General features: G+C 46.9%; 1 protein-coding gene across 1 annotated transcript in view; it reads right to left on the bottom strand.

Moving 5' to 3' along the window:
• PLA2G4C (phospholipase A2 group IVC) overlaps positions 1-27,462 on the bottom strand; it is a 59,062-nt gene that overhangs the window by 13,695 nt on the left and 17,905 nt on the right. Inside the window, exons 9-14 of the mRNA XM_063614905.1 lie at positions 25,559-25,612; positions 23,842-23,871; positions 20,201-20,254; positions 12,899-12,952; positions 10,282-10,389; positions 3,679-3,774 (exon numbers count right to left, since the gene is read on the bottom strand). Coding sequence (XP_063470975.1) covers positions 3,679-3,774; positions 10,282-10,389; positions 12,899-12,952; positions 20,201-20,254; positions 23,842-23,871; positions 25,559-25,612 — 396 coding nt within the window. The remainder of the gene's footprint in view (positions 1-3,678; positions 3,775-10,281; positions 10,390-12,898; positions 12,953-20,200; positions 20,255-23,841; positions 23,872-25,558; positions 25,613-27,462) is intronic.

Genomic DNA, 27,462 nt, shown 5'->3' with positions numbered 1-27,462 from the left:
TTAATTTTCATAATTACTATATTTTGGCCGGGTACGGTGGCTCACGTCTGTAATCCCAGCACTTTGGGAGGCCAAGGCGGTTGGATCACCTGAGGTCAGGAGTTCGAGACCCGCCTGACCAACATGGTGAAATTTTATCTCTACTAAAACTACAAAAATTAGCCGGGCATGGTGGCCTGCACCTGTAATCCCAGCTACTCGGGAGGCTGAGGCAGAAGAATCACTGGAACCCGGGAGGCGGAGGTTGCAGTAATCTGAGATCACGCCACTGCACTCTAGCCTGGGTAACGAAGAGCAAAACTCTGTCTCAAAAAAAAAAACCAAAAACCATAATTACTATATTTTATAAGAACTCATATTATTATTTTTAAAGCAAAATTAGGAATGCTTCTGTTCTCAAGATATCAGAATATCAGGACATTCCTGGGCCTGAGTCTGTTTAGTAAACATTATTAATCTGTTCCCTTAACCATAACCATCTAGAGGCTAGGAATGCCTAACTTCCTGGGGATACAGCGGTGAGCCTCATTTTTCCTAGCCCTCATTCAAGATGGAGTCACTCTGGTTCAAATGCCTCTCACACATCTGCATGATAAAACTTTGAAACATTCCAATAGAATGACTAGTGCTCTTCTAAGAAGAGGGGATTAGAACATAAACACACATGGAGCAAAGACCATGTGAGGACGCAGCGAGAAGGCGGCTGTCTGCAAGCCGCAGAGAGAGGCCTCAGAAGGAACCCACCCCACAGACACCTTGATTTTGGACTTCCAGCCTTGAGAATTGTGAGAAAATAAATGTCTGTTGTTTAAGTCACCCAGTCTGTGGGATTTTGTCACAGTAGCCGGAGCAGACTAAGACAGTACCTCTGGGAATGGTTCCTCTTGTTGATGAAAAGAGTCAAACTCTGGAAAATATTTGAAGAGGTTTATTCTGAGCCAAATATGAGTGACTAATGGCCCATGACACAGTCCTCGGGAGATCCTGAGAACATGTGGCCTAGGTGGTTGGGGCACAGCCTAGGTTTATACATTTTAGGGAGATATGAGACATCAATCAAATACATCTAAGATATACCTTGGTTCGGTCCAGAAAGATGAGACAACTTGAAGTCGTGGAGGGGTAAAGGTGAGGGGTAAGGAGGGGTCGGGGGGAGCTTCTAGGTTATAGGTCCATTTAACATTTTCTGATTGATGGTTGGGCATGGTGGCTCACACCTGTACACCTATAATCCCAGCACTTTGGGAGGCCAAGGTGGGCAGATCATTTGAGGTCAGGAGTTCGAGACCAGCCTGGCCAATGTGGTGAAACCCCGTCTCCACTAAAAATACAAAAATTAGCTGGGCATGGTGACGGGTGCCTGTAGTCCCAGCTACTTGGGAGGCTGAGGTAGGAGAATTGCTTGAACCTGGGAGGTGGAGGTTGCAGTGAGCCAAGATCATGCCACTGTACTGCAGCCTGGGTGACAGAGCAAGACTGCGTCGCAAAATAAATAAATAAATAAATAAATAAATAAATAAATAAATAAATAAAATATATGGAAAATAAAATAAAAATATCTGATTGGCTATTAGTTTAAAGAGTTATTAGCAATAGAAAGGAATGTCTGGGTTATGACAAGGGGTTGTACAGACCAAAGTTTTATCACGTAGATGAAGCCTCCAGGTAGCAGGTTTCAGAGAGAACAGAATGTAAATGTTTGTCAGACTTAAAATCTGTGTTGAGGTGGCTCACGCCTGTAATCCCAACACTTTGGGAGGCCAAGGTGGGTAGATCACGAGGTCAGGAGTTTGAGACCAGCCTGACCAACATGGAGAAACTCTGTCTCTACTAAAAACACAAAATTAGCCGGGCGTGGTGGCACATGCCTGTAATCCCAGCTACTCGGGAGGCAGGAGAATTGCTTGAACCCAGGAGGCCGAGGTTGCGGTGAGCTGAGATTGCGCCATTGCACTCCAGCCTGGGCAAAAAGAGCAAAACTCCGTCTCAAAAAAAAAAAAAAAAAACTTGTGTTGACATGACTGCTAGTTGGCTTTTCCTGAATTCCAAAAGGGAGGAGGGTATAAGGAGGCATGTCTGACCTCCACTTCCCATCAGGGCCTGAACCCATTTTTCAGGTTAACTTTGGAGTGCCCTGGCTGATAGGAGAGGTCTATTCAGATGGTTGGGTGGTGGGGGGCTTAGAATTTTATTTTGGGTTTACACTCTCATATATTGCTACTGAGAAAGCAACTTCATCCAACCCCTTCAGGGAGAAATTTGATGCTAAAACACTCATTGCCATGATCCAGTGACTTGATGGTTGATAGTGTATTCTGAGACCATAAGACCCGGCAGCTGCGTGGCATGGTGCTCAGACACAGCTAAAGTCCTGTGTGCCTTGTAGGAAGCACCCCAGGAGAGGTGAGCAGGACTGACCTCCAGCCAGGGTTCCCTTCCCAGGCCACACACGGCCCTGACCAAGGGGGCACATTTTGGAATTCACCCCCCTGGCAGATGCACCTTTTCCCGATTTGCACAAGGGCAATGGGACCACAAACATAAAGATGTTCACGATAGTCTTGTAACAAAAGAGTGGGGAAGGCCAGGTGTGGGGTGGCTCACCCCTGTAATCCCAGCACTTTGGGAGGCCGAGGTGGGAGGATCGCTTGAGCCCAGGAGTTCAAGATCAGTCTGGGCAACATAGTGAGACCCCATCTCTATGAAAAAGAAAAATAAAAATTAGCCGAGCATGGTGCTGTGTGCCTGTGTTTCCAGCTATTCGGGAGGCTGAAATGGGAGGATTGCTTGAGCTGGGGAGGCCGAGGCTGCAGTGAGCCATGATTGCACCACTGCATTCCCACCTGTGCAACAGAGCAAGACACACACACACACACACACACACACGAGTGGTGCAGGGACTGGCTTGGCCATAGGAGAGGATCTCCACCAGCCATGAACATTGGAGCTTATGGAGACTATTAAATGGCCTTAGTGTGAGTTCCCAAGAGTCTGATATCAATTCCACCTGAATGAGAGGGTCAGTCCCCTGAAGGGAAAACCCATACAAGTGTGTGTGTGTGTTTTTTTTTTTAGATGGTGTCTCGCTCTGTTGCCAGGCTGGAGTGCAGTGGGATGATCTCAGCTCACTGCAACCTCTGCCTCCTGGGTTCAAACGATTCTCCTGCCTCAGCCTCCCGAGTAGCTGGGACTACAGGCGCCCGCCATCCTGTCTGGCTAATTTTTGTATTTTTAGTAGAGTCAGGGTTTTATCATGTCGGCCAAGCTGGTCTTGAACTCCTGACCTCAAGTGATCCGCCCGCCTTGGCCTCCCAAAGTGCTGGGATTACAGGGATGAACCACTGCACCCGGCCCATACAAGTGTTTTTGAAGACCAGGTCCTAGGACTAGCTGACAAGAAATTAGGGTTTTTTTGCATTTTTGCAAAACCAGAGAAAGCCATCAGTGAGGCTTTTCATGATGACTGGGACTCGCAGCGAGGCCACACATTTTTCAGTATGGACCACACCACTGAGCGAAGGTTCCCCTAATCAGATCCCCGGGCACCTTGACACCCCCCCCCCCCAAAGCTCTGGTGGAAGGACCAGCCTGGGATTGTTCCAGGCCTGCCCCCTTCCCCTACTCCAGCCCATTCACATGCAAGGACAGACCAGGGCGGTGGGAGGAGGGTCTTCTCACCGTGTTTGTACAGGAAGTTGTGAGTGGTCCCCCATTCCCACTCTGAAGCGCAAATGCCTGTTTTTTTCACAAAATCCAGAAAGTTACTGAGTGAGCCTAGAGAAAGAAGCAGAGACAGCCAAGGTGAGCTCAGGAGACTAAGCGGTTTCTGCCCCCACCAAAGTCATATGTGGAAGCCCTCATCCCCCGTGGGGTTGTATTTGGAGACAGGACCTTTAAAGAGGTCATTCAGGGCCGGCGCAGTGGCTCACGCCTGTCATCACAGCACTTTGGGAGGCTGAGGCGGAAGGATCACAATGTCAAGAGACAGAGACCAGCCTGGCCAACATGGTGAAACCCCGTCTCTACTAAAAATACAAAAATTAGCTGGGCGTGGTGGTGCGTGCCTTTAGTCCCAGCCACTGGGGAGGCTGAGGCAGGAGAATTGCTTGAACCTTGGAGGCGGAGGCTGAAGTGAGCCGAGATCGCCCACTGAACTCCAGTCTAATGACGGAGCGAGATTCCATCTCAAAAAAAAAAAAAAAAAAAAAAAAGCCGGGGGGCGATCATTCAGGGTAACTGAGGTCATGAGAGTGGGATCCTAATTCAATAGGACTGGGGTCTTTATGAGAAGAGAAAGAGTGCCAGGCACCAGAGTAATCCCAGGACTTAGGGAAGCCGAGGTGGGAGGATCACTTGAGCCCAGAAGTTTGAAACCAGCTTGGGCAAGAGAGCGAGACTGCATCTTTACAAAAATAAAATAAAATAAAATAAACAAATTAGCTGGGCATATTAATGCATGCCTGTGGTCCCAGCTATTCAGGAGGCTGAGGCAGGAGGATCACTTGAACCCAGTAGTTCAAGGCTGAAGTTAACTATGATTGTGCCACTGCACTCCAGCCTGGGCATTCCAGCCTCACTTGTATCACTCAGATACAAGTAAGACCTTGTATCTAAAAAAAAAAAAAAAAAAAAAAAAAAGCGGTGAGGAAATAAAAGCCTATAGTTGAAGCCACCCCACCTGTGGTATTTGTTAGGGCAGCAGAGCTGACAAATCTGGTGAGCTGGGAAGGGTTGGCATCCGGGGTCCTGGGGGTCCTGGCCGTCAGATCCAGCAGCTGTTACTGAGCCACAGGTGAGATGACTTTGAGCCGTTGGGGTTGGGGGAGTTGGCAAGGAAAAGATGGAGATTTAATGACTGTATGATCACCTGTGTATCTGCGGAAATGAGCTTGTTCTCTTTAGGTTCATGGGGGAGAACGATGCAGAATGTTCCAGGAGCTGTTCCAAAATGCCCAGCACACTTTCCCGTGCTCCCTTCCTCAGCCCAAGAGGCTGTCAAGTCACTCAGGGATAAACCAGGTCATTATCCCAGACGCCTGCCTCTTCCTCACCCTCCCACTGGACTATCACCAAGACCTGCCAATTCCACCTTCTCTTCAGTGTCTCTGCTCCTCCCAGTCTCATCTGCCAGTACCTCATGCAGCATCTTTTCCATCCAGGATGCAGCACTGCCTCCCACTCTGATTTCTCTCTTCCTGGTTTTTCAGCTCTAATCCTTTCTCTGAACAGCACGGGCAGAGTGGCAAGAGAGCAAAGCTAGTAGGGAGGTGGGTGCTTGAGCTAGATGCCGATTTGCATTTGACTTCATCACTCATTAGCTGTGTGACCCTGAGCAAGTTACTTTTATTTATTTATTTTTGCTTGAGACAGAATCTTGCTCTGTCACCCAGGCTATAGTGCAGTGGTGCGATCTCGGCTCACTGCAACCTCCACCTCCTGGGCTCAAGTGATTCTCCTGCCTCAGCCTCCTGAGTAGCTAGGACCACAGGCACTCACCACTATGCCCGGCTAAATATTTTTTTGTATTTGTAGTAGAGACGGGGTTTCGCTATGTTGGCCAGGCTAGTCTCGAACTCCTGACCTCAGGTGATCCACCCACCTCGGCCTCCCAAAGTGCTAGGATTACAAACATGAGCCACTGCACTGGGCCTCTGAGCAAGTTACTTAACATCTCTGTTCTCATCTGTAAAACCAGAAGAGAGTAACACCTATCCCTTACAGTTTTATGAGGAATAAATAAGAGTCTGCCTATAGCACTTAGGATGTTGGGAGGATGGTTTAACATGTCAACTAGGCTAGGCCACAGTAACCAGTTATTAATCAAATGCTAGCCTAGATGTGGCTGTGAAGGTATTTTGTAGATGTGGTTGACAGCTAAAATCAGTTGACTTCAAGAAGATTATTCTCAGTAATGTGGGTGGGTCTCAGCTACTCAGTCGAAGGCTTTGAGGGCAAAACAGCTTCTAGAGAAGAAATTCTGCCTCAGGCATGCGTATGCTCATTGCAGCACTATTCACAATAGCAAAGACGTGGAATCAACCAAATATACCCATCAATGGTAGACTGGATAAAGAAAATGTGGTACATATACACCATGGAATACTATGCAGCCAGAAAAAGGAACAAGATCATGTCCTTTGCAGGGACAGGGATGGAGCTGGAAGCCATTATCCTCAGCAAACTAATGCAGGAACAGAAAACCAAACACCACATGTTCTCACTTGTAAGTGGGAGCTGAATGATGAGAACACATGGACACAGGGAGGGGAATGACACACACTGGGGCCTGTTGAGGGGGCGGTGGGAGGGAAAACATCAGGGTAAACAGCTAATGCATGTGGGGCTTAATACCTATGTGATGGATTGATAGGTGCAGCAAACCACCATGGCATACGTTTACCTGTGTAACAAACCCACATGTCCTGCACATGTATCCTCAAACTTTAAATTAAATTTTTAAAAATCCTGTCTCAGTTTCCGGCCTGTTGGCCTGCCCCGTGGATTTTGGACTTGTTGTCTTCACAATCCCATGAGTCAATTTGTTAAAATAAATCTCTCTAGTTAGATAGACAGATAGAGGTAGATAGCTATAAATATGTAGATATAGGTACATAGATTTGGGCAGATAGAGACATAGGTAGATATAGGTAGATAGGTATCTTATTGGCTCTGTTTCTCTGAAGAAACCTAACACATCTAGCAAATAGTAGGCACTTACTAAATATTAAACTTCTACAAGATTTTAGCAGCACAAAAGCAAATGACACCTACATTGCTTTGTATAGCCCTTTAATATTTAACATGTTAAGGCAAACTAAATGTGGCCTGAGAAGGACTCCATACTTCTTTTTTTTTGAGATGGAGTTTCACTCTTGTTGCCCAGGCTGGAGTGCAATGGCACGATCTCAGCTCACTGCAACCTCCGCCTCCCGGGTTCAAGTGATTCTCCTGCCTCAGCCTCCCGAGTAGCTGGGATTACAGGCATGTGCCACCACGCCCGGCGAATTTTGTATTTTTGTATTTTCAGTAGAGACAGGGTTTTGCCATGTTGGCCAGGCTGGTCTCAAGCTCCTGACCTCAAGCGATCCTCCCACCTCAGCCTCTCAAATTGCTGGGATTACAGCCATGAGCCACCACGCCCGGCCATTCTATCTTATATTTTTATTTATTTATTTTAGAGAGGAGGTCTCACTATGTTGCCCAGTCTAGCTGGTCTTGAACTCCTGGCCTCAAGCGACCCTCCTGCCTCAGCCTCCTGAGTAGCTGGGACTACAGGTGTGAGCCATCACACCTGGCTTTTTTAAATGTTTTATCTATTTATTAATTTTGTTTAAAAAAGATGAGGTCTCACAGTGTTGTCCAGGCTAGTCTTGAATGCTGGGCTCAAGTATATCTTATAGTAAGTTAAGAATTGGCCGGGCGCAGTGGCTCACACCTGTGACCCCAGCACTTTGGGAGGCTGAGGTGGGCGGATCACAAGGTCAGGAGTTTGAGACCAGCCTGGCCAATATGATGAAACCCTGTCTCTACTAAAATTACAAAAATTAGCCGGGTGTGGTAGTACGTGCCTGTGGTCCCAGCTACTCAGGAGGCTGAGGCAGGAGAATCGCTTGAACCCGGGAGGCAGAGGTTACAGTGAGCCAAAATTGCACCACTGCACTCCAGCTTGGGTGACAGAGCAAGACTCCATCTCCCAAAAAAAAAAAAAAAGTACGTTCTTTTAAAAGAAAACTTTTTAAGAGATGGGGTCTCACTCTGAGTGCAGTGGTGCACTCATAGCTCACTGCAGCCTCCAACTCCTGGACTTAAGCAATCCTCCCACCTCAGCCTCCCCGAATAGCTGGGACTACAGGTGCACGCACCACCATACCTGGCTAGGATATATGTTCTCATTTCAGCACAGGAGCCAGGCATTATAGAAAGTCATAGTGAGGCTTTATGTGGCACATTCCATCTCTCTCCATTACCCACCGGAGGGGTAAACCCAAGCCTCTCATCTGCCAGACTGAAGTCAGTAGATGAACTCTGGCTGACTTTCCCCAGATTTCCACTTGGTAGGCTCATTGTCACTCATTCTTCAAGTTGCTTCTGAGCTATCACCTTGGAAAAGGAGCCTTCTTCATCAAGCCCACCTAAGGGGAGCTTGGCCAACAATAGCTCAGAGACATCAAGTTAATAGTCGGCTCCCTCTTTAAATTGTAGACAAAGGAAACCAGAGAATAGACTGATTTCATCCAACAGAGATAAAAACAGGAATTTATGTAACATGAATAAAAGGAGGAGAAAGGGAAATCTACAGAGTCTGAAGAGAGTACACTTCGATTTCCTTTCCTTGGTGAGCTGCTGATCAGCTGGTCAGGAGGACTCTGGGTGTGTCTGTGCCTGGACACCGGGTCATCAAAGAGGTGAGAGGTTGGATGTCTGGGGGTGAGACTGGCTTTCTCTGGGTCATCTCAGGAAGGCAGTGGCCTTAGCGACCAACTGTCTTCATTGTCCCTCATCCACACTACTTCACTCTCAGAATTTCTCACCAAGTACCTGCTCTCGCCTCTCCTTGTCTCTCTGTAGAATTTACTTACGTATTATTTTTTCGAGACAGGGTCTTATCTTGTCACCCAGGCTGGAATGCAGTGGCACAATCATAGCTCACTACAGCCTCGACCTCTTGGGCTCAAGTGATCCTCCTGCCTCAGCCTCCTGGGTAGCTGGGACCATGAGAACGCATTACCATGCCCAGATAATTTTTTACCAAACATTTTTGTAGAGATGGGGTCTTGCTATGCTGTCCAAGCTCGTCTTGAACTCCTGGGCTCAAGTGATCTTCCTGCCTCAGCCTCCCCAAGTGCTGGGATTACAGGTGTGAGCCCCTGCACCCAGCCCTCTCCATAGAAATTAGCCCAGTCGGGGATGGACTTGCCTGTGGTTGGCTTACCTGTCTATTCTCCATCTCATCCTCTAGACCATGAGTCCTCCAGGCAGGCACCTGGTCTGACATTTCCCCTTTGTCACCCCTACCCCCAGTCTGCTATTAGGAGAGTTATTATTTCATGCTAATGACTCAAGACATCCTAGATGGATGGATGGCCGGGTGGGTGGATAAAGGGTGGGCGTATCAGTCCATTCTTGCATTGCTATAAAGAAGTACCTGAGGTTGGGTAATTTATAAAGAAAAGAGGTTTAATTGTCTCACAGTTCTGGATGCTGTATAGGAAGCATGGTGCTGGCATCTGCTTCTGGTGGGGCCTCAGGAAGCTTCCAATCATAATGGAAGGTGAATGGGGAGCAGGCACATCACTTGTCGAGAGCAGGAGCAAGAGAGCGAGGGGGAAGGTGCCACATGCTTCTAAACAACCGCATCTCACATGAACTCAGAGCAAGCACTCACTAATCATCAAGAGGATGATGCTAAGCCACTCATGAGGGATCTGCCCCCATGATCAAATCACCTCCCACCAGGCCCCACTTCCAACACTGGGGATTATAGTTCTTTTTCTTTTAATTTAATTTAAGTTCTGGGATACATGTGCAGGACGTGCAGATTTGCTACATAGGTAAACATGTGCCACGGTGGTTTGCTGCACCTATCAACCCATCACCTAGGTATTAAGCCCCACATGCATTAGCTATTTTTCCTGGTGCTCTTCTTCTCCCCACCCACCCCCAACAGGCCCCAGTGTGTGTTGTTCCCCTCCTTGTGTCCATGTGTTCTCATCATTTGGCTCCCACTTATAAGTGAGAACATGTGGTGTTTGGTTTTCTGTTCCTGCATTAGTTTGCTGAGGATAATGACTTCCAGCTCCACCCATGTCCCTGCAAAGGACATGATCTTGTTCCTTTTTCTGGCTGCATAATATTCCATGGTGTATATGTACCACATTTTCTTTATCCAGTCTATCACTGATGGGCATTTGGGTTGATTCCATGCCTTTGATATTGTGAACAGTGCTGCAGTGAACATACACGTGCCTGTATCTTTCTAACAGAATGCTTTATATTCCTTTGGGCATATCCCCAGTAATGGGATTGCTGGGTCAAATGGTATTTCTGGATCTAGATCCTTGAGGAATTGCCACACTGTCTCCTACAATGGTTGAACTAATTTACATTGGGGGATTACATTTCAACATGAGATGTGGAAGGGAACAAACATCCAAACTGTACCAGTGGGACATCTGGTCATGTCCCCTGCAGGACTGGCCCACAGGGGTGGGGAAGAGCAAGAGGGGGGAGAAGGTTGGTGGCACTTACTGTTGATAACGCTTATCACACTACGCATGGTACCTTTCCTTTCGGGGTCCTCATGGGGCTGCTCCTGCTCTTCCAGGGAGGTCCTGGTCCAATCCTTGAGCATCTCAGTCAGCCAGGTGTTTTCAGCCTCAACGAATTCATCTACGTCAAGAAACCCAAGTGGTCTCAGACGTTGTTTAAGTACCCTGCCAAGAACATCACAGACCCTGCTCTGCTTCATCTTCTGCGATGCCCTGCGGTTCCTCCCAAGGTGACCTCCTTCTCTAGGTGACCCTCTCTCCCCTTGCCTTCTGTTGTCCCCCATGTTACCTTGCTCTCTCTGACTTTCTGGCCTCTTTTTTCTAACTCCTTCATCTCTGCCTCCGCCTCTACTCATCTTTTGCACGCTCATCTTCTTCAGGGTTGGATGCAAAGTCTTCCCCTCTTTTATTTATTTATTTATTTGAGACAGAGTCTTGCTCTGTTGCCCAGGCTGGAGTGCAATGGGGCAATCTCAGCTCACTGCAACCTCTGCCTCCCAGTTTCAAGCAATTCCCCTGGCTCAGCCTCCAGAGTATCTGGGACTACAGGCACGCACCACCACCAGGCCTGGCTAATTTTTGTATTTTTAGTACAGACGGGGTTTCACCATGTTGGCCAGGCTGGTCTCGAACTCCTAACCTCAAGTGATCCACCCGCCTTGGCCTCCCAAAGTGCTGGGATTACAGGCATTGAGCTACCATGCCTGGCATCCCCTCTTTTATTTTTATCCACACTCATGAATTAGATGATGCTCAACTCTCTCTCTCACACACACACTGATAATAGCTCTGCTCACATTTGCTGAGAACGTCACCTGCCAGGCTCGTCTTGGAGCATTTTACATAAATTCTACCCTTCAACCTTCACCACATTCCTTGGAGTGAGCTCTCTGAGGCTTCTTTTATAAGGGATTAATCCGAATCAAGAGGGCTCCACCCTCATGGTCTCAACACCTCCCAAAGGCCCCATCTCTTAATACCATCACCTTGGGGTTGCCATTTCTTTTTTGTTGTTGTCGTTGAGACAGGTTGTCGCTCTGTCACTCAGGCTGAAGTGCAGTGGTACAACCACCAGCCTACCATCCCACAACGTTAGTTAGACATTTGTAGGTTGGAGATAGATTCTCCTTCCAGACTCGTCTATAACCAGCATGTAGTGAATGCTGATGTCAAAAAACAACATTAAAGCGTGCCATGTGGCAAGAAGCTGGCTCTCTGCAACCCAGAAGAGGGTTCCCCAGAATCCAACCGTACTGGTACTCTGATCTTGGACTTCCAGCCTCCAGAACTGAGAAATTAATCTCTGTTGTTGCTAACCCAGCCTGCCTATGTATGGCACTTTGTTCTGGCAGCCTTCACAACTAAAACAGGGAGGGAGGCATGAAGTGGATGCAGGGCTGTGCTCAGGACCTACCTTCACTCTGTACCTGACTGTTGGCCTGTGAAAAAGCCACACTTGCATCTTCCACAACTGGAAGGAAGATCACCTTTGTCAGCCTCCGCTGTTAGTTAGGTTGGGGCCATGGGACTGATCCTGGCCAACAGGAGGTGTGTGGAGCTGGTGCCCGCTACTTCCAGGCCTGGCTACAAAAGGCCTTCTGTGGCTCTCCAGCTCTCTCCTCTCATGGAACAGACAAGGAGACCTTGTGCCAAGAGGAGATGCAACGAGATGCAAGCAGCTTGGCCCAGCGTGGTGGCTCACACCTGTAATCCCAGCACTTTGGGAGGCCCAGGCGGGCAGATCACTTGAGGTCAGGAGTTCGAGAGCAGCCTGGGTAACATAGTGAAAACTCATCTCTACTAAAAATACAAAAATTAGCCAGGTGTGGTGGCAGGTGCCTGTAATCCCAGCTATTCGGGAGGCTGGGGCAGGAGAAAAGCCTGAACCTGGGAGGCAGAGGTTGCAGTGAGCCGAGATTGTGCTACTGCACTCTAGCCTGGGTGACAGAGCTAGACTCTGTCTCAAAAAAAAAAAAAAAAAAAAAAAAAAAAAGAAAGAAAGAAAAGAAAGGAAAAAAAAGACACAAACAGCTTGGATGCCTAAGTCACCACATGGAGCCAAGTTGCCCTGGAGGAACACTCAACCCACATTGCTTTTTGGGTGAGCAAAATATAAACCCTTTGTATCTTAAGCTATAGCAATTTGTGGTTTCTTTGTGCAGTATAACCTCTCCTGAACAAATATAGTCTCCTCCATAATATAATCTAACTTCTCCATACAGAATTCATCTGATACTTTGTTCTTGTTCTCCATACTCCCACCACGGGTCAAGTCTGGCTCCTTCATGACTTCCAGCCCATGTAGTTTTGGGAAGTATTTTTGCTCTCAATTTGCTAATTGCCTCAGGCTGTTACCATTTTCTGCCTCTGACACTTGGATCCTAGGCATACCTAGGGTATATCTGATGACTGCACATGGATCCTGTGGTTAGAGTGTGTCAGTTTGAACTCCAATCCTGCCCCCACCTGGCTGCGTGGCCTCGGGCACCTGTGAGAGTCCATGTTCCTCTCCATTCCCAAAGAAGCACCACATGAATCAGACACGTAAAGTTTTTAGGACAATGGCTGGCTTCAAGCCAGTGTGCAGTCCACACTATCATTAGGGATTCATGGCAAAGTAGGATGCTTACCTTCTGGGGGAAGACGTTTCCTTGGCAAACTTCCTTCCAGCCTCGGTGATTGGGCTGCAAAAGAGCAGAGGCAGGGGTAATGTTTAACTGTACAGTAAACTCACTAGTTATAGAAAATACAGATTACCTGCAGGGATGTCTCTTTAATAGAAATGGCAGCCATGGGTTGGAGTCTGTTGATACTGGTTCTGGAGAGCTAATTTTGTACCTGTCTTCCAACTCTGTGCTCAGTGACTTCATGTTGGTAACATGAAATTTGCCATGATGTGATCAAGTGGGTTTCATACCAGGAATGCAGGGATGGCTTAACATACACAAGTCAGCAAATGTGATACATCACAGAAACAGAATTAAAAACAAAAATCATAGGAGATGCAGAAGCATTTCACAAAATTCCGCATCCCTTTATGATTAAAACCCTCTACAAAATCGGTACACAAGAGAGATACTTCAATGTAATAAAAGCCATCTATGACAAACCCACAGCCAACATTACACTGAACAGGGAAAAATTTAAAGCATTCCCCCTGAGAACTGGAACAAGACAAGGATGCCCACTTTTACCACTTGTATTCAACATCGTACTGGAATTCCTAGCCAGAGCCATCAGACAAGAGAAAGAAATGAAGGGCATCCAAACTGGTAAGGAGGAAGTCAAATTGTTACTGTTCACTGATGATATGATTGTACACCTAGAAAACCCTAAAGACTCATCCAAAAAGCTCCTAGGTCTGATGAATGAATTCAGTAGAGTTTCAGGATACAAAATCAATGTACACAAATCAGTAGCACTGCTATACACCAACAATGACGAAGCTGAGATTCAAATCAGGAACTCAACCCCTTTTACAACAGCTGCAAAAAAATAGAATAAAATACTCAGGAATATACCTAACCAAGGAGGTGAAAGACCGCTACAAGGAAAACTACAAAACACTGCTGAAAGAAATCATAGATGACACAAACAAATGGAAACACATCCCATGCTCATGGATGGGTACAATCAATATTGTGAAAATGACCATACTGCCAAAAGCAATCTACAAATTCAATGTAATTCCCATCAAAATACTATCATTTTTCACAGAACCAAAAAATCCTAAAATTCTTTTTTTTGTTGTTGTTGTTGTTTTTTTGAGACATAGTCTCGCTCTGTCACCCAGGCTGGAGTGCGATGGCCGATTTTGGCTCACTGCAACCTCTGCTTCCCAGGTTCAAGCGATTCTCCTGCCTCAGCCTCCCAAGTAGCTGGGATTACAGGTGCATGCACCATGCCTGGCTAATTTTTGTATTTTTAGTACAGACAGGGTTTCACCATGTTGGCCAGGCTGGTCTCGAAATCCTGACCTCAGGTGATCCACCCACCTTGGCTTCCCAAAGTGCTGGGATTACAGACGTGAGCTACCATGCCCAGCCACAATCCCAAAATTCATATGAATCAAAAAAGAGCCCTCATAGCCAAAGCAAAGACTAAGCAAAAAGAACAAATCTGGAGGCATCACATTACCCAATCAAATTATACTACAAGCCTATAGTTACCAAAACAGCATGGTACTGGTATAAAATTAGACATGTAGAACAATGGAACAGAATAGAGAGCCCAGAAATAAAGCCAAATACTTACAGCCAACTGATCTTCAACAAAGCAAACAAAAACATAAAGTGGGGGAAAGGACACCTTATTCAACAAATGGCGCTGGGATAACTGGCAAGCCACATGTAGGAGAATGAAGCTCGATCCTTATTTCTCACCTTATACAAAAATCAACTCACAAATTAAATGTGAATTTGCAACAAAGACTTAAATATAAGACCAGAAACCATAAAAATTCTAGAAGATAACATCAGAAAAACTCTTCTAGATGTTGCCTTAGGCAACGAGTTCATGACCAAGAGCCCAAAAGCAACTGCAATAAAAACAAAAATAAACATATGGATATATGGGAAGGGTGGCTCACGCCTGTAATCCTAGCACTTTGGGAGGCCCAGATGGGCGGATCTTAAGGTCAGGAGTTCCAGACCAACATGATGAAACCCCATCTCTATTAAAAATACAAAAATTGGCCAGGTATGGTGTTGGATGCCTGTAATTCCAGCTACTCAGGAGGCTGAGGCAGGAGAATTGCTTGAGCCTGGGAGGCAGAGATTGCAGTGAGCCGAGATCGTGGTGTTGCACTGAAGCCTGGGTGATGGAGTGAGACTCCGTCTCAAAAATAAATAAATAAATAAATAAATATACGGGACCTGAGTAAATTAAAAAGCTTCTGTACAGCAAAGGAAATAATTATCAGAGTAAACACACAACCCACTGAATGGGAGCAAATATTTGCAAACTAGGCATCCGCAAAAGACTATTATACAGGACCTATAAGGAACGCAAAGAAATCAGCAAGAAGAAAACAAATAATCCCACCGAAAAGCATCCCAACGATATGAATAGACATTTCTCAAAAGAAGATATTCCAGTGGCTAAGAAACATATGAAAAAATGGTCAGCATCACTAATCATTAAAGAAATGCAAATTAAAGCCACAATGAGATACCATCTTACTCCCACAAGAATGGCCATTGATAAAAATTCAAAAAAACCCATAGATGTTGGTATGGATGTGGTAAAAATGGAACACTAATACGCTGCTGGTGGGAATGTAAATTAGTACAACCTCTATGGAAAACAGTATGGAGATTCCTCAAAGAACTAAAAGTAGATCTACCATTCGATCCAGCAATCCCACTACTGGGTATCTACCCAAAGGAAAGGCAGCCATTATATGAAAAAGACACTTGTGGGCTGGGTGCAGTGGCTCACGCCTGTAATCCCAACACTTTGGGAGGCCGAGGAGGGGCAGATCACTCGAGGTCAGGAGTTCAAGACCAGCCTGGTCAACATGGTGAAACCCCATCTCTACTAAAAATACAAAAATTAGCTGGATGTGGTGGTGCACACCTGTAGTCCCAGCCACTTGGGAGGCTGAGGCAGGAGAATCACTTGAACCCGCGAGTTGGAGGTTGCAGTGAGATTGCACCACTGCATTCCAGCCTGGGCAACAGAGCGAGACTCTGCCTCAAAAAAAAAAAAAAAGAAAAAGAAAAAGACACATGCACATGTGTGTTTATAGCAGCACAATTCACAATTGAAAGATAAGGAACCGGCCGGGCATGGTGGCTCATGCCTGTAATCCCAGCACTTTGGGAGGCCGAGGTGGGAGGATCATGAGGTCAGGAGATTGAGACCATCCTGGCTAATACCCGTCTCTACTAAAAATACAAAAAAAAAAAAAAAAATTAGCTGGGCGCAGTGGCGGATGCCTGTAGTCCCAGCTACTCAGAAGGCTGGGGCAGGAGAATGGTGTGAACCTGGGAGGCGGAGCTCGCGGTGAACCGAGATGGTGTCACTGCACTCCAGCCTGGGTGACAGAGTGAGACTGTCTCAAAAAAAAAAAAAAAAGAAAGAAAGATATGAACCCACCTAAGTGCCCATTGACCAATGAGTGGATAAAGAATACGTGGTATATAAACACCATGGAATATGACTCAGCCATAAAAAAGAATAAAATAATGTCTTTTGCAGAAACTTGGATGGAGACCATCATTCTAAGTGAAGTAACTCAGGAAAGTAAAACCAAAAACCACATGTTCTCACTTATAAGTGGGAGCTAAGCTATGGGTATGCAAAGGCATACAGAGTGGCATAATGGACTTCAGAGATTCAGAAAGGGGAGGGTAGGGAGATGGGGATAAAAAAACTACACATTGGGGCCAGGAGTGGTGGGTCACACCTGTAATCCCGGCACTTTGGGAGGCCGAGGCAGGTGGATCACCTGAGGTCAGGAGTTCGAGACCAGTCTGACCAACATGGAGAAACCCCATCTGTACTAAGAAAATACAAAATTAGCTGGGCGTGGTGGGGCATGCCTGTAATCCCAGCTACTCGGGAGGTTGAGGCAGGAGAATGGCTTGAACCCAGAAGGCGGAGGTTGCAGTGAGCAGAGATTGCGCCATTGCACTCCAGCCTGGGCAACAAGAGCAAAATTCCATCTCAAAAAAACAAAAACAAAAACAAAAAAACACTACACATTGGGGCCAGGTGTGGTGGCTCATGCCTGTAATCCCAGCACTTTGGGAGGCCGAGGTGGGCAGATTGCTTGACCTCAGAAGTTCGAGACCAGCCTGACCAACACGGCAAAACCTCATCTCTACTAAAAATATAAAAATTAGCCGGGCATGGTGGTACGTGCCTGTAGTTCCACCTACTAGGGAGGCTGAGGCAGGAGAAGCACTTGAACCCAGGATACAGAGGTTGCGATGAGACGAGATCTTGCTACTGCACTCCAGCCTGGGCAACAGAGCGAGACTGTTTCAAAAACAAAACCAAAAAAACTACATATTGAATGCAACATACTCTAAAACATACACTGATTGGTGGATTAAAGTCTCAGAATTTACTACTACATAATTCATCATGTAACAGAAACCACTTGTACCCCAAAAGCTATTGAAGTAAAAATTCAAAAAACAAAAAAATCTTAATATAATATTTAAAAATATTATTACCTAATAGCAGCAGAGTTGATCCCTATAATTAAAATATTGTACATGTTATAAATTTTTACTTGAGATCAAATCAAAATTCAATTTTTCCACGTGCTGAAAATACGATAGAAAGCTGAGTCCTGATACACGTCGGTTAGGTCGAGCTTCTGCTTCATCTTTTACAAATTTTTGAATTGTCAGTAAATAAATTTTGTCTGCTTTTTTTTTCTTTTTCTTTCTTTCTTTCTTTTTTTTTTTTTTTTTAAGATACAGTCTTGATCTGTTGCCCAGCCTGGAGTATAGTGGTGTGATCTCGGCTCACTGCAACCCCTACCTCCCTGGTTCAAGCAATTCTCCTGCTTCAGCCTCCCGGGTAGCTGGGATTACAGGTGCCCACCACCACGCCCAGTTAATTTTTGTATTTTTAGTAGAAATGAGGTTTCACCATGTTGGCCAGGCTGGTCTCGGACTCCTGACCTCAAGTGACCCACCCACCTCAGCCTCCCAAAGTGCTGGGATTACAGGTGTGAGCCACTGTGCCCAGCTTGCTTTTTCTTTTTCTTTTTTTCTTTTTTGAGATGGAGTCTTGCTCTGTCACCCAGGCTGGAGTGCAGTGGTGTGATCTCGGCTCACTGCAAGCTCCGCCTTCCAGGTTCACGCCATTCTCCTGCCTCAGCCTCCCGAGTAGCTGGGACTACAGGCACCTGCCACTACGCCCGGCTAATTTTTTGTATTTTTTAGTAGAGACGGGGTTTCACCGTTAGCCAGGATGGTCTCAATCTCCCGACCTCGTGATCCGCCCGCCTCGCCCTCCCAAAGTGCTGGGATTACAGGCATGAGCCACCGCGCCTGGCCCTGGCTTGCTTTTTCTAACAATACAAGAGATAACAAAAATAATATTGACATTTAAGAGGACACTCCCATGTGTCAGGCTTTGCTCTAAGTACTTTATATACATGAGGTCATTTAAACCTCACATCAAATAGTACATAGTCCCAATCTTGTATATTTGATGTACATTTACATTTATTTGATATAAATATACAAGATTGGGGCTATGCACTATTGTCTCCATTTTACAAAGGAGAAATTGGGTCACAGAGAATTTTGTTGCTGTTGTTGCTTTTCTTTTCTTTTTTTTTTTTTTTTTGTTGTTTGTTTCATTCCTTTTCTTTTTCTTTCTTTTTTTTTTTTTGAGACTGTGTTTCGCTCTTGTTGCCCAGGCTAGAGTGCAATGGTGCGATCTCAGCTCACTTCAACCTCCACCTCCTGGGTTCAAGCGATTCTCCTGCCTCAGCCTCCCAAGTAGCTGGGATTACAGGCATGTGCCACTATGCCCGGCTAATTTTGTATTTTTAGTAGAGATGGGGTTTCTCCATGTTGGTCAGGCTGGTCTCAAACTCCCGACCTCAGGTGATCTGTCCACCTCAGCCTCCCAAAGTGCTGAGATTATAGGTGTGAGCCACTGCGCCCAGCCCCTCATTTCTTTATTTTTTAATTTTTTTTCACAGAGAATTTAAGCAGCTTTCTAGGGTCACTAACACATGAGAGGCAGAGCTGGGATGTGGATTCAGGCAGACAGGCTTTGGATCAGAACCACCGCACAATTCCCCTATAGATCCCTGTGTCTGCACTCACCAACCAGTTACACAGGTGAGTCACGCATCCTTCCCATGACCCGGTGGCTCTCAGCAAAATGGAGGGGACAACAGCATCCACTTCTTCAGGTATTCAAAGGGTTAAATGATGAACAGGTAATAAATACCAATTTTTTTTTTTTTTTTTTTTTTTGAGATGGACTCTTGCTCTGTCGCCCAGACAGGACTGTAGTGGTGTGATCTTAGCTCACTGCAGCCTTTGCCTCCTGGTTTCAAGCGATTCTTGTGCCTCAACCTCCCGAGTAGCTGGGATCACAGGCATGAGCCACCACACTTGGCTAATTTTTGTATTTTTAGTAGAGACGCATTTTCACCATGTTACCTAGCTTGGGCTCAAACTCCTGGCCTCAAGTGATCTGTCCGCCTAGGCCTCCCAAAGTGCTGGGATTACAGGCATGAGCCACTGCGCCAGGCCAAGCTTGCATCTTGTTGCCCAGGCTGGAGTGCAATGGTGCGATCTCAGCTCAGTGCAACCTCCGCCTCCCAGGTTTAAGAGCTTCTCCTCTTGGCACAAGGTCTCCTTGTCTGTTCCATGAGAGGAGAGAGCTGGAGGGCCACAGAAGGCCTTTTGTAGCCAGGCCTGGAAGTAGCAGGCACCAGCTCCACACACCTGTTGGCCAGGATCAGAAACTTGAACTCCTGGCCTCAAGTGATCCGCCCGCCTTAGCCTCCCAAATGTTGCGATTATGGGTGTCAGCCACTGCATCCAGCCAGATTGCTAATGTTTACTGAGTGCCTTTATCTACCAGACACTGTCCTATGTGCTTTTGATGAATTAACTCATTTAATCCTCATAACTGCTATTATTATCACCCACATGGCACAGAGGCAGAAACTGAGGCACAGAGAGGTTAGGTAACTTTTCAGAGGTCACAAAGCTCACATGTACCACGGCAACATTCCTTCCAAGGGGGTCTGTACTCTCATCCACTCTGTGGTCTTCCTGGCTGCCCATAATCAATGTTCAGTATATGAGAATAAATGTCAGGAAATATGGTTGCTAGAACAATTATACACAGGCCTCTTTTCTGCCACATGCAGGAAAAGTACTGTGAATCTCCTCGCATAAAATATCTCTAGGGTTTGACCTTTCTGTTCCCCAAGTACTCACCAAAAAAAAGGTTTCCAATCCTTCTAATATGAGCAACAATCCTTCTCCATAAACCTGCCAAGAAAATAGCAATAAAATTCAAACATTCTCCATCACATGACTGTCATGCTTGATATCCAAAGCACCAGCAGACTGGCATAAAGCACTGCAGGGATCTGCAGCAGGAAGAAAGATCATTCTTCCATTCCATAAATATTTATGAAGCAATTAGTGGGCACCCGGCACTCTTCTGGCTGCTGGAATAGAGCAGTAAACAAGACAGATTTGTCCTCACGAACCTTCTATGCGTGGAACCAGCCAGACACTGTAGACTGGCTACTCCAAGGCCATTTCAAGCTCCCTTCCATGCCAACATTTCTCAGCCCACAGGCAGGAAGGGCAAATATTTCCCAGCCTCCCTTGCAGCTAGGGGGAGGTCAAGCTCTGGCCTATGCAGATTGATGGGGGCACTTCTGGAAAGTCCTTGTTGTCCTGCTACAAAAGAGCAAGACAGCAAACATGTTGGATTAGAGGCATTGCTAGCATACCCCTCCCACTTGGAAGGACAAAACACTGTGTAGAGATTCACACTGTGAACTTTTTTTTTGAGAAGTGATTCAGGAATTGGATAGGAAATCCGATTCAGGAATTAGACAGGAAATCTGAAGGAATCCACAGTCCCTTTGAAGGAAGTGACAGGCTGCAGCGTATACTGTGACTCAAGTGAAGGGCTGCGAGTCCCCAGGGTGTGAGACGGGGAAAGACTGTCTGCAGGATACATGCCCCCACCACTCCAGGGAGCCTGAAAGTCCAGTCTCTGGGGCAAGGCCTTAACCCTATTCAGTGCAGGATATGACTTGGGGAGGTTCATGGAATATAAGTAGGAGCTGTGGGAAGAACCCTGTGTGCACTCCCAGATCCCAGTATGGACCCAGGGAAGCCATTCCTTATTGTTCCTCACAGGGCACCCTGTAGTGGTCAGCCAAAAAGTTCAGGTGGTGGTTGCAGGCTGAAAGAAGCCCCCAGCTGGGTTTCATGAGATAACTGTGGGTGGAGGTGATCTTCTCCACTCACATGGGGTGAATGAAAAGCAAGCTGCAGACACGTGTGCAGGACCCTGGCACATGGCTAGGTGGGACAGATGGGGAGGGGCATGGCCTGAAAGCAGTGGTTGCTATCTCTGCAGGGAAAGCTTACGACTTGGGGGCATTTGCACGTTCTGAGGGCAGGCTGCCTGGAACTTAGCTCACCATTGCCAGTGGAACAGGGTGGGAAGGGATCTGCCTCACCAAGTGTGTGGGATCTGTGTGGGGCTTACTGCCACCTGCTACTCCCCACTCCCTGCACAAACTCTTCTGTGCAGCAGAGGCAGAAATATTCCTCTCTGGATTATCAGCACATGGGTCTGAAAACCACCCCCACCCCCTGATACCCACAGGAGCTGCTGCTTGCCCTGCACAGGGAGAGTTAGAGCACAAAACTGCCTGACCCAGCCCACACCTGGCTTTGCCCTGCTACCCGTCCTGGTGGCTTAATACAAAGGACAGAAACTTTTGGGAACCCTGTGGCTCTGCCCATTGCCTGAGAAACAAGAGTAGCCACCCTGGGCAACATAGGGCAAGTGAACATCCCACTGCTACTCCTGCAGCTGGTGCTCCACCTGCTGGGTGGAGGCCAACCAACACAGTCCATGACAGCATCTCCTGGTAGGATAACACTGCGCCCAGGAAGGAGAAAATGGCTGTATGTCCTCAGCTATCACCACTGCGTGCACCACTCTGGCTAACCAGGAGGTCCTGCGTCTGTCCACGTGATCAGTTCATTACTACTATAACAAGCATTCAAGGAAGCCAACATACTAAGGCTGTCCATATCACAGAGCCTGTGTCTCTCTCCTGCCACCCCCATTAGAACTGGCGCTGCTTCCCATTGCTGGGAGTTTTGAGGACAGGTGACATTACCGGATTCCTTGGAGACATTCCCAAGAACCAGCCTGGAGTGTGGCAGCTTCACTGGGTGGCTAGACCCAGAGGAACAATAACACTCACTGTAGTCTGGTGCCCAGTGACTCCTATCCTAGGGGAATGGGGAGTGCACCACATCAAGGCAACACCCCATGGGACAAAAGAATCTGGACAGCAGGCCTTGAAAATCAGATCTTTCTGCTGGTGGGAAGTTTCTTTCAGCAGGGACACAGTTTCAGTGCTGGGCTCAGCATGGAAAGCCCACAGCTCTAACCCAACCATCAGACAGCCCTGGTGTGCGTGAAGGGTCTTGGAGAAGGGGATGTCTTTCCCCTCTCTTCCATCACCACAGGCACAGTTGGGGTTTCTCCCATGGGAGCTCAGCATGGGTGCAACTATAGACAGCCTTTCTGGAACACATCAGCGTGACTGCATCCCCGCAGGAGGAGCCCCTCTAGGTTTAGGCTTGCACAAGAGACAGATTCACAGTTCCTGTCTACTTGGAACACCGACATTCCTACAGATGAAAAGAGGTGCCTGTCTGATCTGAATAGCTGGAGCACTGGATCACGAGTGTGTCTGAGAGGTGGATGGCTTTCCGGCTGACCTGGCAGGGGAGCTGAGGTGGCTCCAACTCTTCTGCCTGATAAGACCACGGTGCACAGCCGGGCACGGTGGCTCACGGCTGTAATCCCAGCACTTTGGGAGGCCGAGGAGGGCGAATCACCTGAGGTCGGGAGTTCGAGACCAGCCTGACCAACATGGAGAAACCCCGTCTCTACTAAAAATACAAAATTAGCTGGGCACGGTGGCAAGTGCCTGTAATCCCAGCTACTCAGGAGACTGCAACAGGAGAATTGCTTGAACCCGGGAGGCGGAGGTTGTGGGGTGAGCCAAGATCATGACATTGTACTCCAGCCTGGGCAACAAGAGCCAAACTCTGTCTCAAAAAAAAAAAAAAAGTCTCGGTGCAACTCAGCGAGAGCTCCTCCCGCCACCTCTGTCAAGGCTGGGACCTTTGCTCACCATTGGGTGTTGCATTTACTCACATGCTTTGGCCACAATCACGTCCTATGCACTCCCCTACAGACCTGAAGCCTGAACCATCAAACCAGTCAATAAAATACCGGGGAAAAAAGTGCATGCCTTGTGGGGAAAGAGTTAAGCTTCAAGAGACTTCTACCATTCCAGCCCTGTAGGCAACAGTGAACTTGCTCACACAGTGAGCACATCGCTTCTACAACCAGCATATGAGAAAGCCATCTCACAAAGACTGCCTATATCCAAGGAATTCTTACAGTCTTCACCCCTGAAAGCACCAAGGACCAAATTAGGCTATAATTAGCTAGGGACATTAAAGTCACATCCTTAAGTGGAAAAAAAGAAAAAAAAAAAAACCACAGTCAAATCAAACATAAATTCAAGAATAATTAAAAGAAATAGTCTACTCAAATGAGAAGGAATCAGAAAAGTAACTTTGGTAATACGACAAAAATGGTTCTACAGCACCCCCAAAAGATCACACTACCTCTCCAGCAGTAGATCCAAATCAAGATGAAGTCTTTGAAATACCAGATAAAGAATTCAAATGGGCACCAAATGAATCATACATGTAATGTTCCTAGGACAATGGCTGGCCTCAAGCAAGTGTGCGGTCCACATTATCATCAGGGATTCACGACGAAGTAGGATGCTTACCTTGCCGGGTCCGAGGATTCCTTAACTGGCCTGCACCTGCAGAAGAGTAGAAGCAGGGGGAATGTTTATCTGTACAACAAAGTCCCTAGTTATAATATAAAAAATACAGATGACCTGCAGGGATATTTCATTAATAGAAATGGCAGCCATGGGCTCCAATGGCAGCCAATGGTGCTCGAGAGCCAATTTTGCACCTCTCTTCCAACTCTGTGCTCAGTGACCTCACATTGGTAGCCTGAAGTTGGCCATGGTGGGAACATTTACACCACAGGAACTGGTGAATTTACAGCACAGGAAATGGGAACATTTACGTACTACATATCAGGAGTTTTGTTTTTGTTTTTTAGAGAGAAAGCTTAGCGGACCCACTGGAGAAGTAACACTCAGACCCATCTCACACCTTTAGTCAACCATTTGGAGGTTGGAGATAGATAGATACCCTTTTAAGGTTTGTTTTTAACCAAGCTATGGTGAACACCAATGTCAAAGAACAACATCAGCCCGGGCGTAGTGGTTTACGCCTGTAATCCCAGCACTTTGGGAGGCTGAGGCAGTGAATCACTTGAGGTCAGGAGTTCAAGACCAGCCTGGCCAACATGGTGAAATCCTGTCCCTACCAAAAATACAAAAATTAGCCAGGCATGGTGGCGCACGCCTGTAGTCCCAGTTACTTGGGAGGAGAGTTGCTTAAGCCTGGGAGGTGGAGGGTGCAGTGAACTGAGATCACACCACTGCACTCCAGCCTGGGCAACAGAGCAAAACTCTGTCTCAAAAAAACAAACAACAAAAAAAGTCAAAGCATAAGAACTAGTACAGTGCCTGGCACACAGGAGGTCCCATGAATATGCATTTTAGAATGATGAGTGGTTCAGGGTGTGAACTCAATAATGATCCTAAAAATAAGATTAACATATAATGAAACACTCCCACGTGTCAGGCTTGGCTCTAAGCATTTTCCATACATGAGGTCATTTAAACCCCACATCAAATATACAAGACTGGGACTACGTACTATTGTCTCCATTTTAGGAAGGGGAAATTGGGTCACAGAGAATTTAAGCAGCTTTCCAGAGTGAGCAATGCAGGAGAAGCAGAGCCGGGATGTGGATCCAGGCAGACAGGCTTTGTATCAGAACCACCACACTATTCCCCTAGAGATCCACCACCCAGTTCTCCTACAGATCCCCACGTCTGCACTCACTGACCAGCAGTGTGGGTGAGTTAAGCATCCTTCCCACGACTTGGTGGATCTCAGCAAAATGGAAGGGACAAAAGCATCTGCCTCTTAGGGTACTGAAGGGGTTAAATGTTAAATGAGGGACCAGGTAATGATTGCTAATGTTTACCGGGTGCCATTATCTACCAGGCACTGTCCTACGAGCTTTCGATGAATTAACTCATCAAATATTCATAACTACTATTATTATCACCCACATGGCACAGAGGCAGAAACTGAGGCACAGAGAGGTTAAGTAACTTTTCAGAGGTCACAAAGCTCACATGTACCAGAGCAACATTCCTTCCAACGGGGTCTGTACTCTCATCCACTCTGTGGTCATCCTGGCTGCCCAATTATATGAGAATAGATGTCAGGAAATGCAGTTGCTAGAACAATTACATACAGGTCTCTCTTCTGCCATGAGTAGGAAAAGTACTGTGAATCTCCTTGCATAAAATATCTCTAGGCTTTGACCTTTCTGTTCCCCCAAATACTCACCAAAAATATATTCCCTAATGACTTCAATGTTACCAAGAGCACTTCCCCATAAACCTGCCAAGAAAAGAGCAATAAAATTCAAACATTCTCCATCACGTGACTGTCATGCTTGATATTCAAAGCACCAGCAGACTGGCATAAAGCAGTGCAGGGATCTGCAGCAGGAAGAAAGATCTTTCTTCCATTCCATAAATATTTATGAAGCAATTAGTGGGCACCCGGCGCTCTTGTGGCTGCTGGAATAGAGCAATAAACAAGACAGATAAGGTCCTTGTCCTCACAAACCTTCTATGGGTGGAGCCAGCCAGGCACTGTAGACTGGCTACCCCAAGGCCATTTCAAGCTCCCTTCCATGCCAACACTTCTCAGCACACAGGCAGGAAGGGCAAATATTTCCCAGCCTCCCTTGCAGCTAGGGGAAGGTCAAGCTCTGGTCCATGCGCATTGCTGGGGGGACTTCTGCAAAGTGCTTGTTCTCCTTCTCAGAAGGAGCAGGCCAGGTATGGTGGCATGTAACTCTAGTCTCAGCTACTTGGGAGGCTGAGGCAGGAAGATCGCTTGGGGCCAGGAGTTCGAGACCTGTATTGGGCTATGACTGTGCTTCTGCACTGCAGCCTGAGTGACAGAGAGAGACCCTGACTTTAAAAAAAGAAAAAACGCCAGGCGCGGTGGCTCACGCTTGTAATCCCAGCACTTTGGGAGGCCGAGGCGGGCGGATCACGAGGTCAGGAGATCGAGACCACGGTGAAACCCCGTCTCTACTAAAAATACAAAAAAATTAGCCGGGCATGGTGGCGGGCACCTGTAGTCCCAGCTACTCGGAGAGGCTGAGGCAGGAGAATGGCGTGAACCCGGGAGGCGGAGCTTGCAGTGAGCCGAGATTGCACCACTGCACTCCAGCCTGGGTGACAGAGCGAGACTCTGTCTCAAAAAAAAAAAAAAAAAAAAAAAAGTTGCAGCTTCATTGGATGCAGCAGCCATCCTGTGGTGTGGAGGAGTTCAGCATGAGGGTGACAGTTAATATGCTAAGGATGGAGGAGCAGAAACCCAGAATAAACCTGGGTCCTTCTGCTTAATGTCGCACAGCTAAACCAATGTCACCAGCCACCTATCTTTGTATTATTTATTTATTTTGAGATGGGGTCTCGCTCTGTTGCCCAGGCTGGAGTGCAGTGGTGTGATCTCGGCTCACTGCAACCTCTGCCTCCCAGATTCAAGTGATTCTCCTGCTTCAGCCTCCTGACTGGCTGGGATTACAGGCATGCGCCACCACGCCCTGCTAATTTTTGTATTTTTTTTAGTAGAGACAGGGTTTCACCATGTTGGCCCGTCTGGTCTCGAACTCTTGACCTCAAGTGATCTGCCCACCTCGGTCTCCCATAGTGCTGAGATTTCAGGTGTGAGTCATGGTGCCTGGCCTGTCTTTTTCTTTTGTGAGAAAATTAATCCCACATTTCCTCAGGACACTGTGGTTGGTTAGTGACTTTTAGCCAAACACATTTGTATATCATACAGGGAGACATAAAAAATGAATAATCAGCCAGGCATGATGGCTCACGCTTGTAATGCTAACACTTTGGGAGAGTGAGGTGGGTGGATCAATCGAAGTCAAGAGTTTAAAATCAGCCTGGCCAACATGGTGAAACCCTATCTCTACTAAAAATACAAAAATTAGCCAGGCCTGGTGGTATGCACCTATAGTCCCAGCTACTCGGGAGGCTGAGGCAGGAGAATAACTTGAACCTGGGAGGTTGCAGTGAGCAGAGATCACACCACTGTACTCCAGCCTGGGTGACAGAGTGAGACTCCATCTCAAAAAAAAAAAAAAAAAAGATACACCCATTAGGATGGCTGGTATCCAAAAAACCCCAGAAAACAATAAGTGTTGATGAAGAGGTGGAGAA

The sequence above is a fragment of the Symphalangus syndactylus genome, chromosome 13, assembly GCF_028878055.3.
Source record: "Symphalangus syndactylus isolate Jambi chromosome 13, NHGRI_mSymSyn1-v2.1_pri, whole genome shotgun sequence".
Lineage (NCBI taxonomy): Eukaryota > Metazoa > Chordata > Mammalia > Primates > Hylobatidae > Symphalangus > Symphalangus syndactylus.
The sequence above is the reverse complement of the archived record's forward strand: the minus strand, read 5'-3'. Positions and strand labels throughout refer to the sequence as shown.